At 37.6% G+C, this 17,435-nt stretch overlaps 1 protein-coding gene across 1 annotated transcript in view; it reads left to right on the top strand.

The window, feature by feature from the left end:
* CSRNP3 (cysteine-serine-rich nuclear protein 3) overlaps positions 1-17,177 on the top strand; it is a 26,193-nt gene extending 9,016 nt beyond the window's left edge. The window contains exons 2-4 of the mRNA XM_009576998.1: positions 7,318-7,577; positions 13,662-13,958; positions 15,489-17,177. Of these exons, the coding sequence (XP_009575293.1) occupies positions 7,318-7,577; positions 13,662-13,958; positions 15,489-16,532 (1,601 nt within the window). The 3' untranslated portion in view covers positions 16,533-17,177. The remainder of the gene's footprint in view (positions 1-7,317; positions 7,578-13,661; positions 13,959-15,488) is intronic.
* The last annotated feature ends 258 nt before the right edge of the window (positions 17,178-17,435 follow it).

Raw genomic sequence — 17,435 nt, 5'->3', positions numbered from 1 at the left:
AATTTTTGGGTGCAGGTGGCACCCGCCAGCGTCTTCCCCCTGCGCCTCTCTGGGCTGGGGACTTCCTAGCTCAGTTGTTCCTGTGGGTGGGAAGGGCTAGCAGATAAACAGCCCACCCCTGCGTGCAGAGGTCAGTAGGAATCTCCCCTGCTTCCAGCTTTCCACTCCATGCTTTCAAAATTCCTTGGTATGGGGTAGGGAGAGGAAAGAAGGGTGCACAATTTCAGAAGCTGGAGTGCTGCTGATACATAGCTTTGAATAACCTGTGGAAAATGAGCTAGTAATAAAATTCTTCAGTCTCCCACTAATACATAAAATGAAAAATAAATTTTAGTTGCAATACAGAAGGTAAGTGCAAAAAATCTTATAATTATGAGCCTGTTGGTAGGAATAAGGTGATGGCAACCATTCCGTCTAACACCACCACTAAGGAGACAGTCTCTTAACCATAGTGTTCTAGTTACATTAACATATATTATGAAAATATTGACGATGATTCATTACAAATCTGTGTATTGCTACATCTTTCTTCACCCTTGTCTATTCACACCGTTCCTCTGGATATATATTTAAACTTTTCTGCCATATAAATTGCTTCATTCTCTTTTATTAACTGTTGATGAACAAAGGCCCTTCTTTATTCTCTAACCTCACGTGACTTGAATGGCTCTCATTTTTCTTACCTTCTTCATTGAGGAGTCTTTTTCCAAATGCAGAAAGTATTTCCTCACTTGCTATGTTTGTTTGGTGACAGAATTCCAGCACAGATCAATGCTTTGTACAACATACTTTAGCCAGGATGAATCTGACAGGGAAGTTTTATTGTCACACTGTTATTCATAATATTTGCCCTTCTGCCATTAATTGTCATCGTGACGGAGATTTATGCGACACAGCATCCTAAGCGAGAAAGAGCAGCACCATGGAAGCCATTTTACAGAACAGTTCTATTTTTTAAGGCTATTGTTATTTTCATGATAGCTGTGTTTTTTTTCACATTGATAACTTTCTTCAGTTTTGACTTTCAAGTTTTATTTTTAGAGTATCTTTGAAAAATGAATTAGTGGGGCCTCCTGTTTCATGCAGACATACGGGACACACTGTGTCTGGAAAAATCTATTTAATGCACTTTATCAAGTACCTGTAAGCTTAAAAAAAAAATTTAAGTCTTTCTGGAAAAGGATCCATAAAACATCTTGTATGCCATTACTATTAGCCACAGGGTGATAAAAATTGTACTTTTTGTTTTGATAGATAAAATGTTACCATTTTAAATTGCAACCATTTTAATAAAAAATTTGGTAATAAAAGTTATGACTTAGTGTCCTAATGTAAGAGATGGTCCTCAACTATGTGTATAATTTACCACGTGTGGGAACAACCATAATGATGTTTGTGTGTTTATTCTATTTTTAATTTTTTGACAGTTGATCTCCCCGTGCCTAATAAACCACAGGCTGGGTAAGACAGGCTTACTGAGTCAAGCCTTAATCTGTGTAATTTGGAGGGGTGGTAGTGTAGGGGGGTGGTAATGCGTAGAAAAAGGTGGTCTTGAGTCAGACAAAGCTTGTTTCATGTCGGTGTGCAGCCTTATGAATAAATCACCGAAATCTCAATTTCTTGAATGACTGCTGAACAATTATCTCTATTCTGTACTACAGTTGATGACTGAAAAAGGCCCTTACTGAAATATTGAAAACTGAAGGGCTATAATAAAAAAAATTGATATCTAGCGTTTAGGTATTGCGCCATTCTGCAGGTCTCTGGCTCGCCATACAGGTGTTCTTAAATTTTGGAAACCTTAGAGATTCCTTGTATGCTCAATAGCCAGAGAAGTGCATAAACCAGGAATTGTGCATAAAGAGAAATGGCAGAAATATCATATGTAGTCATGAAATAAATTGTAACTGCTGTGGGTAAAGAGAATTATTATGAGGGAGAGAAGTTAATAACTGAGAAAAAGATGAATAAACACATTCTGCTGTGTATGTGTGCAGGCACATCATGAACAAAGATAGCAAAAGGGTAAGCACAAAGAGCACGTTGTGTTTCCAGGATGTGTTAACCATGCTTGGGTTAAACAATTGTTTGCTGTTAGAAATTTTCCTTTAATTCTTTTGGCCTCGCCTTTAGGAATTTTGTTTACAGACAATTGCCAGTTTTGCCACACATGGTCTGTGGTGCAGATGACCTGTGCTGTGGCTGTTAGCTCGGGTCGAGTGCTGCACGGATGGGGCTGTGCCGTGTCCAGATACGGTCCTGAATCTGCAGCAGCTGCTTTTGCACGGCAAGGAGCTGATAAGCCTACAGGCCCTGACTTGGCTCCATGAGGAGGCAGGCCAGCTGCAAGCAGGTTATTAACTTGGGCTCTGCTCTGCTAAACCCAGAAACTGAGCCACTCAAATGTCAAATGCCAAAAATCAAAATTTCAGCAGTTGGTATTATTTCAGATGAGGAATTCTGACAGTCCTGTTTGAAGATATCTGTGTCTGAAGACCTTGTTCCAATATAGTGACCTTTTCTGAGAAATAGTTCTGTAGCGGTAATTATGTTCTTAACAGTTTCATCTTTCCCTCTGATAATAGATATATTTTATGCATTACAGTACTTATGTATCTGTCAAAAATATTTAATTCCATACAATCTTGAAACATGGAACTAAAAATTACATTAATTGTTTAAATACATGAGAATGGAGTATTTTTTTCCTTCCATGGAATATATCAGACTTGTAGTATATAAATGTGTTAAAGATCATGTGTGATCGTAGGACAGTTTTAGGTGATGATGAATATTCCTGTTCCCTCCGGCATCCTTGCTCGCCATGAACTGCTAGACCCAAAATGGTGGCATTCGTTTCCAAAAACCACTTTCTAGTTCCCGTTGACAGTGTGTGTCCAGCAGATGCTAAAAGAACACGTCTCTGCCTAGCAGACTCTGCCTGGAGTCAGTATCACCCTTTTGGCGCAGAACAGATGATAGTGGCATCCACTGATATCACTTGTTGCACAGGAGGATGGCATGTAAATACTTTTTTGAGACTGGCCAAGCAAGGAAGCCGTTACTAGGTCTCTTCTGGAAAAATGTGGTGTTTACAGTACTCTCTTTGGATAAATTTTTAGGTTACGAGCTTTTGCTTCCCTGCAAAACCTTTGAAACTGACTCCAAAGAGGCATGCAAGCCTTGCACAATCTGTGTCCCTCATTCTGAAAGGAGCTTACTAATTGATTAATGTCAGTAAATTTTGTCTGGGCATATGTTCACGCTTTCCGATATATCAGAAAATACGTATTTTGTATGTCCTTCTGCTCTGTCTTGAGTTAAGCAGTGTCCTTAGCAGTAATTACAACCGATTTGAACATACTGTTTAAGGTACAGTGCACGCAAAATAACAGATGCTCCTGACTCTTGATAAGATGATCTGAGAGACTGAGTTCTGGTTGGCTTGAAGCGAAAGAACTGAATGAGTTATAGAGCACCTTGTCCCTGATGTTGGAAAATGTTCAACATTTCCGTTCAATATCTAATAATACTTTTTTTTTGAGGTCACATTAAGACAGCCCTCTGCTCAGAGATTTTAGGAAGTATAGTAGAGCAAGAACATAGTGCCTTTGTGGTGCCGACTGTGCTTCCTTTCATGTCCTTGGTTACTGAGGTGGTTGCAATTCTCCAGTTCCCCCACTGACATCTCAAATCTATGCTTTTGGGTAATCAAATAAAATCCTGTAATCTTTTGCGGTGCCTGCCTGATCTGTTCTTGCAAACAACATTCTCACAAATATGAATATATTCTGCCTACTTCCTAGCAGTAACACAGAAGAGATGACTAGAGTTATTCACAGAGCCTTAGCTCTTCCCTTTAATGAGCTCTTGGGTGAGACAGAAGCAAACCCAAAAGATAGGATGTGTTTCAGAAAAAAAAAATCATGTGTAATCTGAGGGTTCTGAATGTTTACTTCTACAGATTATCATATACCTTGTCTGACTCGGAACTATAATGTTAATAAATAAAGCCATGAACTTTAATGACATTTGCAACAAATGCATATCAGCTCTCACACTGTCTTCAATGCAGTTGGATAGTGCTGGATTTATAGAGCTGGTGGTGGTGCAGTTACAGTATGCCAGCATTTTCCTGAAGTTCAGCTTAATTCTATTTTAATGCAGTTTTTGTCAGTGATAATTAAAAAAACCCAAACAACTTTGATGGTGTGGCATTGATAATAAAATTATTAAAAGTGATAAGAACTATAAAAAAGTTGAAGAAATGCATTAGTGGGTTCTTTAAGACAGCTCATGACAACTACAGTCTTACTGAGAGAGACTGCTGACCAAACTTTTAGGCATAAACATATGGCAATGTATGAAGTTCATGTTCTAAATTTTGACAGCACACACATGGGCACCCCCACCCCTCCCCAAAAACCTACATAGTGGAAAAGCTTATTCATGTAATCTAGTTTTTATCATAGACGACATTCTTTTTTTCAGCTGGAAGTAATTAGAGAGTCTAGTAATAGCAGAGTCTCCTGCCTAGCTTCATTTAACTATTAATGTCAGTGTGTAGCATGTGAATAAAACGTAAGGTTGATTTCCTTACGCATAGAAAGTAGTATGATTCTTTATGTATAGAAAGTAGCATAGAAAGTAGTCTCTCTTCTATAAAGAGATTGACAGACTTAAGAAAAGGGAAGCACTTTTATTGCAGCATTTGGTATTCCTGCCAGTAAGCAGCCATGTCAGGAGTTCCGTACCTAAGGTCTAAACCAAATTACTATAAACGTAGACCTTATGTGGTAGATAGTGAAGTTTACAGATGAAGATTCAAAGGCATTTGCTAGCTTGTGCAATTTACAGGCGCAATTACCTTCTATTTCCTTGTGAAGCATATATTTGTATTTTTAAGATTAACCTTCTATCTTTTCCTTCCTTTAATATTTTACTATAGTTTTATCTCTCATTCCATTTGTGGCTGGTTCTTTTACTTGGTAAAAAAGCTGCTTGCCCTTCAGTAGCTGTCAATATTTCTTCCGAAATAGAGGCGAGACCCAGTTGAGATCGAAATAACATCAATACTGTTATATCAGAAATTGGATACATCCCAGAATGGTTTAGATACGCCCTTCAGCAGAAGCAGGATTTTTTAATATGCACTTTCCTGTGTGTAAGAGCATATAGGCAGTGAAGGTTCTGATGCAGAGTGTTTGCTTTCATGCTAAATTGAAAGAGAATGTCACAATATCAAAATTGCCCCGTCTTCCAAACTCTAAAAATTTGGTTTTATTAAAGATAGTTTTGTGTTGAAACTGTGGCATATATGGAAAAGAACAGTACATTAAAACAATATTTAATATCATGCAAAATTGACACACCCCTATCAACTAGTCTCGTCTAACAAAATAACCCTCTTCCCCCACTAAAAGCGTCCTATAAATATTTTTGACAGGCTCTGTTGATATGAGATTTGCTTAAACTTGGATGTAAATTTAAACATGCCTAATGTCACAGAATTTGTCTTTTGATTCCTCTGTGTACATCCTACACCTTTTTTGGAACACTGAGAGCATGTAAGTGAATATAGGACCTGAGCTTATTTATCTGTTTTATATTTATAATCTAACAAACCCACAACATATCTGAAGAAGTGCATGTTATTTATATAATAAACCATACTTTTAGCTGCTTATCAGTATTTAGGAAAAATAATACTATTTCAATGTTTTACCGAGCCCCGAATAGTTTTACGATTATGTCAGTGGGGCATACTGTCTGTAATTTGGTTACAGGACTGTATTTTCTAATATACTTGTTTTTTATATAGTTAGGTAGATTATGCTATTGTTTTGGACTGAATTACTTCATGTAAAAGTTTAGGGTTTTTACATTTGTGGTGATTAACATTTCACTACACAATAATATTAGAGAATTAACTATGTTTTAACTGTGACAATAAACTACACCTGTTAGGGAACCGAGGCTGAAGGCCAAGTGCTTCCACTCTCTAGGGACGGTGCAATTTTAGATTAGCAGTGTACATCATGTTGCTCTTACTGCTTTTATAGAATGGTTCCACGTCTTTCAAGAGTGGTCAGGCACCTTTTAAATCATTCTACTGCCTGAAGTCTGGCAGTTGGGTGTCTCATTCACACCTGCCCAACTGTTGCCTGTAAATTGCAAAGCAATGACTTCTTATCTACATTCTCAAAATCCTATTGCCATTTTGCAATAAATCAAATAAATCAGGCTATTCACCTTAAAAATCAAGGAGTGTCTCTCATCTTTCTCTAACGTTTGTGTGTCTCTTTTTTTTCTGTAAAGGCTCACCACTCTTACCAGTGAGAAACAATAGATCAGTATCGTTGGAAGGAGTTACTAAATGTCTGTAGAAAAAAGAACAATATTTAACAGTTAAAATTTGGCATTTGTTTTTAAACAAATCCATTTCATATGATACTGCATATGTGCGGAAGAAAAACTGAGCACGAGTGTGAGGGGAATCAGAAAAGAATTAGAAAAGACTAGATTTAATTTTTTGTCAAAATTCTACACATTAGAATATATATACCCACACACATGTGTATTCAGTGGATGGCAACAGAAAGAAGGATGAAAGTAGAGAAAAAGGCAGTGGTTCTGATTGTTAATCAGCATTATTCCTATATTATTCTGTGATGATGACGATGACAATATGAATTTGTGAGACAGTCTGAAACACTAAACATATTGGCTTTATAGTTTTTCTAACACTAATTTCTCACATTTTAGATTATAAGAGATAGGAATCTTTTCTGGCAATGTGATCCAATGCTTTAAAGATGTAGTTATAGATCTTTACAGCTAAGCCTTGCTGACAGAATAGTAACGGTGTATATAGACCTGTGAGAGACATGGGTCTGTTGTTCTCCTCACTGCTGTCATATGCGACGTTGTTTTATTCGCAGGGTTTTGAAGAGGAGCAAGTCAGTGGATCACTGTCTTTGAGGTGACACTGAGAAAGAAGTTCCTTTTGCTGGGATTTATTTCCTTCCTTGGTAAAAGGATAAAACATTTTTATGCTATGGGAAAACACAGCTGTCCTGGCCAAGAATTTCTCTTCTAAAGTAGGCAATAGTGTTCATGATTGTAGCGGTTTGTAATGGCTTCTAGGTTTGCATATACAATAAATATTTCTAATGTTATCTCCTCATTTAGACTGCATACCTCTGAACTTTAGTGTGTACTGTTAAGGTATTGTTAAGGTAAATGGAACTACACCAGTGACGAATTTGCTATGTGACTGCAAGTTATCATTCATATGGTAATCTGCATCTGTTCTAGCTTCTTCAATCCTGAAGAGAGAGAAGCGGAAGAGAACAAAAAATGTCCATTTTAACTGTGTTACTGTGTATTACTTCACGAGAAGGCAAGGCTTCACCAGTGTTCCCAGCCAAGGGGGAAGCACCCTGGGAATGTCTACTCGCCACAACAGTGTGCGCCAATACACACTTGGAGAGTTTGCGATGGAACAGGAGAGGCTTCACCGAGAGATGTTGAGAGAGCATCTCAGGGAGGAAAAACTCAATTCTCTAAAATTAAAGGTAAAAATTATTCAAGACTTTGATCCCTACCTTATTTATTTAAATGAGCAATGTCAGAGCTATATAAGCCCAGTATATGTGTTTTAAAAAAAAACATTTTCTTTCTATCATTCCATTTTCAGTCGAAACAATGGCATTTTTCTTTTTTTTTTAATTTCACTGAAGACATATTTTTGTTCGATATTACCAAGTCCTGATGTGTACCTCAGAGTGCTTTACAGGGAGGAAGTTGTTTACTCTCTGTTTTCTACAGAGGAAAACAAAGGCAGAGGGTGGTGGAAGTTAGCCTTGAACAGGGTGTCCAGCAGAAATCTGGAAGAGCCAGAAGGAGAATGAGTCTTCTGAGCCCTCGCACAGTGCCCTATTAGACAAGGGAATGGTACCATCCTAAGTACAGAAGGTACGGAGCAGAGCTCTGCTCTTTGTGCTTTCATAATTCTCCTCTTGGCTGGGATGGATCTCCTTTCTTCATTAACTCACTTCACTCCAGCCCACTCTTTTTTTGGGACGTAGACTCTACTTTCTGCTCCTCTTCCAAATATGTGTTCTTCCATCTCCCCAGTCACTTGTTTGAGTGGATGATAATCTTTACAGTGACTGTTAAGTTCCTGCAAAATCTCTTCATAAGTATTCAGTGACTAATGAAACCTGATTTACATTCCCCCCTCTGTCCTAATTTGAATTGTTTCCTTTTACCAAATAGAAAAGTCCTTTCCCCTGCACTTAATTCAGCAGAGGTGGGATTCTTTCTTCACTGATCCCCAGCAGTTGATGTGGGAATAGTTTACTAGCATGTTCTGAGACTGGTAAGCTGACTCCAAAGTTTCAATTCAAATATTAAGAAATTGCGGTTAGGTCTTCAGAATCCTGAGAGTGGCTTAAAAATGGTAACATCTTACTAGTGTTAAATTTTTTACCAGAGTAAAATACTACTCTTCACTCTAGAGCATATATAAAAACATAGGGAACAGAAAACGTCCTTTTTGAATTAGTCCATTAAACTCAGCTTAGTTGCATCCCTGATTATACACTTGGGGTAAAAAAATACAACACACACACCCCCCCACACACACTTTCCCTCCCAAAAGCAAATCCAGGACTCACTGAATTATGGTGAAGAGTTGCTGTAAAGCACTGAGCATGTTTTATTTGCTTAAGAGAACAGAGCCTTTCTGGTTTCCCATTATAGGGACGGAAGAGCTGCTTGGTCATTCACATGGAAAAGGAAACGCTGTAGGGTTCTAAGGTGACAATGTCAGCAATTATGAACTTTAATGAAAATGTACTAATCAGGATTTTCATCTAAATTACTGTACATCTGCAGAGAAAAATGAAGAAAATGAGAAAATTAAGTAGGGCAAAGTTTGCTCAAAAAGGTTTTTCTGTTTGAAAACCATTATGCAAACAGAAAGTAACGTTTTCAGTGTGGTTTTTAATTTCAGTTTCCCTGTTTTTTAAATTTTTCGCATTGGACTAAAATATGCAAGTCTGTAGGAAGAAAGTATTCTGTCATGTAGAATTTGTTAAAAAAGAATAGAAATACAGGAATATATTGGAATTGTGTCTCCATAATCTTAGGTACTGTTTAATATTACACTTGCTAAAAGTGAGGAGCCAAATAAGAAACTTCTCTTAATGAAAAGCAGATAAAGACTTTAAAATCATCTTCAAGTCACTTTAGCCATTTAGCACCAGCACGTTGGTGTAAACACTGCTGACAGTGGCATAAACACTTGTTAGCAGCAGAGTGTGAAAATTCTAATGGCAATCTGGACATAAAAGTCATCTTGGCAAGATGAAAGGTACAAGGTAGGCTTTGCTTTAATACGTTGTCATTTGAGAAAACATTATGAGTAAGCACAATAAATTAGCTGGAAGAGTCCTTATTGCTTACTAATAATGTCTCCTCAAATTAAGATCTATTAAAATGATTAGCATGACCCTAGTGATGTTCAGGCTTCTGGGTCTGTGGACATGGTTGGTTTCCTTTGTGGGAAATTGTAAGGAATAATTTCCAGCTAGGGCAGGCAAAGGTGTCTAACCTAAATTTTTCACATTTTACAGAGTTGAAATGAATTTCACCCAAAGGCTTCACATATTCATTGGCCCTTGCCTTGTTCTGTTGTTATGACATTAACCTTTAGCTTTATGAGAGAAATTTTACCCATCTACAAATCAAGTTCGATTCAGATGAGCAATATTATGACAATCAAGAGAACTTAATGTTCCCCTGAAGTTCTGTATTGGAAAATGTATTTGGTGGTTCTTGATAATCTTCCTCCCTCTGTAGTTACCCAATTACTTCTTTGAGAAATTGTAGAATCATAGAATCATTAAGGTTGGAAAAGACCTCTAAGATCATCAAGTCCAACCGTCAACCCAACACCACCATGCCCACTAAACCATGTCCCTAAGCGCCTCATCTACACGTCTTTTAAATACTTCCAGGGATGGTGACTCCACCACTTCCCTGGGCAGCCTGTTCCAAGGCCTGGCCACTCCAGTAAAGAAGTTTTTCCTCATGTCCAGTCCAAACCTCCCCTGGCGCAACTTGAGGCCATTTCCTCTCGTCCTATCGCTAGTGTTCAAATCTTCCATTTTATTAATTCATTTGTTCTTTGTGTGACAAAACTGAAAAAAAAAATCAGAGGAGACAACAAAAGAAGTCATCCAGCAAAGGAGTCAGGAGCTAAGGTGCTTTGAAATGGCAAACTGCTGTCTAATCCCACTTGATGCCCAGGCTTTTGAATTTACAGCCTGCCGGATGCATACAGTATTCAGCACGTGACTGGAGTCCATTCCTTAATGCTCTGCCGCTGTGTAGCAAAGCAGTTAAGATTTGCAGGAGGAGGAGGAGAGACAGATGACAGGTTTGGTGTGGTTCTATAGGTGCCTTTGTAAGCTGAGGAGTTAGAGCATTCACCTCATGGGTAAGAGCCCTGAAACTTAATTTTTATTAAATAGTAATTGAATAAATTACTAAAACGATTAAAGAAGCAGGGGTTAGAATTCTTGCCCTTTGCCAGTTTCAAACTTAAATTCTGATAGGCAATTAAATAACAGTGATCTGCTTAAGGAGTGGTTTGAGTCTTGTGTATTTAAAACTAGAGAAATCAGAATTCTTAGGTAGGTCATTCTCCTATTACATATAAAAAAAAAGAAAACATAAAACCATAAATACACTCTACTTAGTTGTACCTAGCTAACAAAAAATGAAAAATATAAAAAAAATCAAGGTTGCCAATCTGGATTTGAACATTCAGGCTGAGTTGCATGTACAGTGGAGTATTCCCTCCCCCTCACTTCAGACAGCTAATTCAAGATGCATTTAATCACTCTGTGGATTTACCTGTCTCTCGCCTTAGATTATACAGAAAAAGGATGACTTCTAATGTTGTCTTTCCTACCTTACTGAACTAATACATCGAAATACTAATACTGAACTAATATGTTGAAATACATGGTGTAAATAATCTCTCCATTGCCCCAGAGCCAGGCAGACTGATTAAGGAGCTATTACCCCCTTTTCCTAGCCGCTGTAAAGTGAATGAATAATAGAAAATAGAGTAAGAAAACAATCTGAAGGAAGTTTGAGACGACATTTTGAAAATGCCTGCATTTAAGATGAAGAAAGGACTGGAAGTATATGCACAAAGGGATTTGAATTTATAGGGATAACAGACATGGTAAATAAACTGAAACATGAAATAAAATGAAGGCACTAAACTCCGAAGGCTGCAGTTACGGAGAAGGATTTAGAATACATTGAAAAGAGAAGGAAACAATAATGCCTCTGAAGCAGAGTTGTGGAAGTGGCAGAACACCTCTGCATGAACGAAATACAGTGCTGAATTGCTAAGAAGAGATGATTACTGATCTCAGGAGAATTTTTCTTTGTGCAGTGTAATGTGTACACGTACACTCTATGTAAGGACCACCAGTCGTGACACTGAGACTCTTCTCCTTCAAAGGGAAGAGTATTGCTTTTAACCTGACTTTATAAGTCAGGAATAATCAGGTTTTTTTCTGAGATTGTCTTACGCAGTTGTTACAAACACAAAACTGCAATTACAAAAAAGAGTAAGCAGTCAGTAGGAGTTCACCGTCGAGTGATTCAATAATGCCATAAATGACAGTTACAATCCAAAAGATTGTGGGAAGGACAAATTGCTAATATAAATGGGAAAACGAAACAGTTGGGAATATAATAGAAGTGGAAATAGTGGAATGGGTAAGATTCCGGACTGCTTTCTTACACACTAAAAATTTATTTGGGATAACAGGCCAAGCTGAAATTTTCTGCAAGTAAATAAGGCAAAACAGAGAAAGAATTTGAATGGCTATTTTTCTGTAGGTAAGAAACACTCAAATTACATTCACTGGGGGCCATTTTTCTGAGGTCATGGTGATGCCCACGAAGAAACTGCTAATGCAAATGAGACTTGAGACTTCACCGGTGTGTAATTATAACATAGATGCACCATGTTTTATTTACAAAAGTATGAGACCAGGTGCTCAGCTAGTGTAAATCAGCAGCCTCATCAGTTGAAAATGTTACATAGGGCAGGGTGAACATTGGGAATCTTTTTGTTTGTTTGTTTTTCCATTTTAAGCAAAATTATTTCCTAGAACAATAATACAAGAAAAGGATTTATTATTTGACAAAATAAATCATATAACTGCACTTGCTTCACGTTTGCTATGTTGTACGATGCTCAGTCTGAGTAACTTGAGATTGAGAAAATATATTTTTTGTGGTGAGTGTCATCGTCTCTCTGAACTTTTTTTAACATTTGATATTCTTTTGAGTCTCAAGCAATTTTATCTGAAGAAGAATTTTCATAAACCCTGTAGTTGTGTTACCTGGCAGATATAACCAGTGAGCTCTACCATGGATGGGAAAATTAACCTTCCTTCGGTGCAGTAAATTTTTTTTTTTCCTTTTCTACTTGAATATATACACCCCTTTCTATATGAGATGAGTTACAGGAGTACGGTACAGACGTGTGCTATCTTACGAAAGTGGTACTGGATGTTGGTGCTTGATGCTCATGGCCATTTAACTTTGAAACAATTTTTGAAAGGTTTGGGAGCTAGGCTATACATAGGTAATAATATAGTGCCAGGATACTTGTATCTATAGAGGCTCAAAAATTCGTATCCCTAGGAAAGGAGCACGAGTCCTCTAAAAACCTTTCTCAAGATCTTCCACAAGAGGTTAACAACTTACTTCCCTTTTTTTCTAAGTTCATTCATTCATTAACTACCTCAGAATAACCTGGATTTGTTAGTGAAGTACTAAAATGTATGACAACACAAAGCTGAATGGGTTATTTTCAGGACCAAAGAGGACTAGAAGGAACTTCAGAAGAGCTGTATGTATCAGCGCTACGAAATACATTGCAAATAAACATGAAGTAGTATAGGTAGAAAGGGGCAAAAATTAAGTGACTTCCAAGCTTAGAATTGTCAACTCCATAAGCAAATATAGGCATCTGCCCAAGCGATTAAGTGGAAATACTGCTTTGTGATCTCAGCTGCACAAACATCCAACAACTTGTCAGGCTAAGGAGGAACAGGATAGCGAGTAGTACGTAAAATACAGCATTTTACAAATCTGTGACGCATCATAATCTGAAACAGTGTTGGTAGTATAATTACTAACTCCGAAGGATATTGAAGAATTTCAGAGAGCCCAGAGACAGGAACTAGAATCAAAAGGGCTCAAAAATTGTCTTTCGAAACTATATAGAAAAGACTAGAATTTTAGAAAGGCATGAGATCTGGCAAACAATGACAAATAATAAAAGACATAAAGAACAGGTAAGAAATTAGAAATTTAGAATAAAAATTAGCTTCATGACAAACATGAAACTAAAAATGTGTATTTATTTCACATGTTAAATGTGAAAGAACTGCCTTTTCACCCCATCTGTAATCATATTCTGGAACTTACCGGCAGTCATGCAGCATTTTTACATGCAGCTTTCGACATTCATAATGCTTTACACATACTTACATCTATGACACATATATATATATATGTGAGTATAGTTTAAGGACTTTGTTAATTGTTCTATGCAGATGACCAAGAATGGTACAGTGGAATCTGAAGAAGCTAGTACGCTGACACTGGATGACATTTCTGATGATGATATTGATCTGGACAACACTGAAGTAGATGAGTACTTCTTTCTACAACCCCTGCCGACAAAAAAGCGAAGGGCATTGCTGCGAGCTTCTGGAGTGAAGAAGATTGATGTGGAAGAAAAACACGAGCTGCGGGCCATCCGCCTGTCCAGAGAGGATTGTGGCTGTGACTGCCGTGTGTTCTGTGATCCAGAAACTTGCACTTGCAGTCTTGCAGGCATAAAATGTCAGGTAAATGTCTATATTATCGTCGTTATTTAACCATCAAGGGGAAGGGCAGGGGGAGGGGGGGGTGTGCACGCACTCGCCTGTACATTTTGTTGTTGAAGTTATAACTACTGGAAATTAATTAATTATTATTAGATAACACTTGTGGATCTCAAACCAGTTTTTTAAGGCCCAGATTTAAGAGTATATAGTTTGCAATACAAACAATCTCCTTAAACATCTTTCTTCATTTTATGATTGGTTTAGGCACATACATTGTTTAGTATTTTTTTGTTGTTGTTCTTAATGCAAATATTCTGCTCCTCATATTCCTCTTTGGCCTTTATCTAAATACGCAGATGCAGACAACAGAAGGATCAGTAGCCTGCAGATTTCAGAAGGGATGTTACCTTTTATTTTAGAGACAATCACATACTGTCCAAATGTGAATTATAGTCCAAACCCAGTGAGAAACAATAAATGAAACTCTGTGGTACCGTCCTTTATTTAACATGCATGATACTTAAAATGCATGCATAATAAATTTGCATGTAGGCAATGAAAAATACATCTGCAGGTAGTTTTTCCTCTCCAGGCTGAAAAGGTATTTCGTATTGTACATTTACATAGTGTCCTATGTACAGCTGTAAATGTCCCAAAATGTTCCCTAAAAGATGTTTCCACTAATTCTCCTGAGTCGTTTTTATGCAGCTGAGTTGATTTCTTCCTGAATGCATTTTTATCATTTCTTAAATCCTAAGATTTAAGCTAAACTTTCTCTGCTGTTCTAAATAATATATTCCCTTTGCTGTTCCTGTTTTCATCTTCCCATGTGGGGAAGATGTACTAGATTGTGTTATATGGTTCTCTTCTGCATTGTATTTGATGTTTAGGTATTATAGTGTAGATGAAAATCATAGACCTTAAGCTATCTAATTGAACTATCCAATTTGTGGACTCAGCCACATTTTTAGAACTTTAAGGTGGCTATTATTAGACATACAAGTTCTGCCCACAGTCTGCTGAGCTTACAGCACTGCATCTACAGTTGACTGAAGTATCTTTTAAAATGCATCTGAGTTTTTATTCCTACTTTCTGTGGTCAGGTGTCCCCATTGGCAACTTTATAAAGGCTTTTATATATAACTCAATTGGTTTCAATAGGGTTCTAGTTTCCATTATTTTTATCAAATTTTAAGACTCTTTCTGGTAATGCTTTTGCCTGGATTTGAGCACAACATGACATAAAGCTGTAGCAGATCCAGAAATAGAAAAACTACCTATTTTTGTTCCACTGTGTAATGCTTTCACCTATGGAACAGCAACATATTTTTCCTGCTCTGCAACATGCATGTATGGGTCCCTTACTGCTCCTGTCAGTAGTGCTAAATTCCAGGGCTAACCCTCTGAATTATTGTTAGCTTTCACTATTCTTACAAGTACTCCTCAAGATGCATCCCACTTCGCCATTGTATTTCTCTAGGCTGTCTAGGTTCTGTCATATGACCAGGCTTACGCTGCGTATTGTTAATCTGTATTCTTCTTTTTTAAAAGGTGGATCGTATGTCTTTTCCATGCGGTTGCACTAAAGAAGGGTGTAGCAATACAGCAGGTAGAATTGAATTTAATCCTATCCGTGTACGGACTCACTTTTTGCACACAATAATGAAACTTGAATTGGAGAAAAATAGAGAGCAGCAAGTTCCGGCACTAAATGGCTGCCACAGTGAGATAAGTGCACACACTAGTTCTATGAGTCCAGGACCCCATCCGGTTGAATATTCAATTGCAGAAAATTTTGAGATTGAAACCGAACCTCCGGCTGCGGTTATGCATTCTCAGTCAGCCGAGGACTTGGAGTGCCCAGGGGAAGAGGAGGAAGAGGAAGATGGCAGTAGCTTTTGTAGTGGAGTTACAGATTCTAGCACACAGAGTTTAGCCCCTAGTGAATCAGATGATGACGAAGAGGAAGAGGAAGATGAGGAGGAAGATGATGAGGAAGAAAAAGCGGATGATTTTGTAGAAAGCATGGGCTCCCATGCTGATATGGTGCCTCTTCCTTCTGTCCTTTGCTACTCTGATGGAACTGCTGTGCATGAAAACCACTCTAAAAATGCCTCATACTATACTAACTCTTCAAATCTATATTACCAAATAGAGAACCATGTTGCTGGCACTGCTAACCAGATTGGTGAGACTTACTCAGAAAGGGATGCTGTCAAGAACGGTAGTCTTTCTCTGGTGCCTTACAACATGACTTCAGAACAGTTTGTTGACTACACACGGCAATCAGAGGAAACGTTTAGCAGCCCTCATTACCCTTCTGCAAACCCCTCAGTGATTGTTTGCTGCTCATCTTCTGAAGGTGATAGCAGTGCTCCATGTAACAGTTTATACACTGAGCATAGGCCAAGTCACACTCAAGTGGAATTTCACTCATACTTGAAAGGTCCTTCTCAAGATGGCTTTGTTTCAGCTTTGAATGGCGACAGTCGTGTACAAGAGCACCCTGCTGAGAATTCACTAAACCTCCCAGAAAAGAGCAGACTGCACGAAGAGTGCATCAAATCACCAGTGGTAGAAACGGTACCTGTTTAATATTAAAATTATTCTAGGACTGACTTCCTGTATTAAAATGCACTCACATTGGATTTCCTAGAATCTTACTTTTTTAAGTAGACAACACTTGGACTATAGTCAATGTTCCAGACACATTTTGTTTTCTCAAGCTACACTGGCAGTGGTATTGCACAAAAACAGTTCATGTAAAGATTTAAATAAAAATAATCAAACTGTCTTTTGATAAAAATAAAACACGTAAGTAAAAAACACACCCAACATATTTCAAAGTAGCCTACCTATCAAAGTATGTGAAACCTGCCAAGCTATCTGAATCAAAGCTTCGTGTTTTTGATTGTCGGGCCTGTGCAAGATTGTTAAAAATGATACTTTGAAATAATCACGTTTAGAGTCCTGATTTTCAACATCTCTGAAAAGATGGTAAGTTTAATGTAAAAGTAACTACTGTACAAAAAAGTTTTAATTGTTCTGTACTGTATGTATTTTATTTATGGTAGTTTAGTACTCATGTTTGATAAACAGGAACAGCATGTTCATTTGAGCAGAAGATCCATAGCTAGTTACAAAGAGCATGTCCATTTTTCATCTGGAGTACCATGTATTATCCTTTTTTTTTTTTTTTTTTTTAAAAATACCTTTTCTGGTAAATTATCTTGAAACACATTTTTAGAGGAGTGTACTATTTTCTCTTTTACTGTCCTTGACAAACAGAAGAGTCAGAAAGGGGGCATTTACATCTCCTAGAAAGGTGAAAGGTAGACAATCCTCCATTAAAATTAAAATCAGTGGCATTCCAGAACTAGTACCCCCTCCCCAAAGAAAAATGATCTTGTATATAATGGCAAAGCAGTAGCTTAAGCTTGCACAGCACCTTTTAGCCCAACAAACATTCAGATACTTATGCACTTTAGTGCCATTTTG

This window comes from Fulmarus glacialis, unplaced genomic scaffold (assembly GCF_000690835.1).
Source record: "Fulmarus glacialis isolate BGI_N327 unplaced genomic scaffold, ASM69083v1 scaffold6434, whole genome shotgun sequence".
In the NCBI taxonomy this organism is placed as follows: Eukaryota; Metazoa; Chordata; class Aves; order Procellariiformes; family Procellariidae; genus Fulmarus; species Fulmarus glacialis.
Note: the sequence above shows the minus strand (reverse complement) of the source record. Positions and strands in the feature narration are given on the sequence as shown.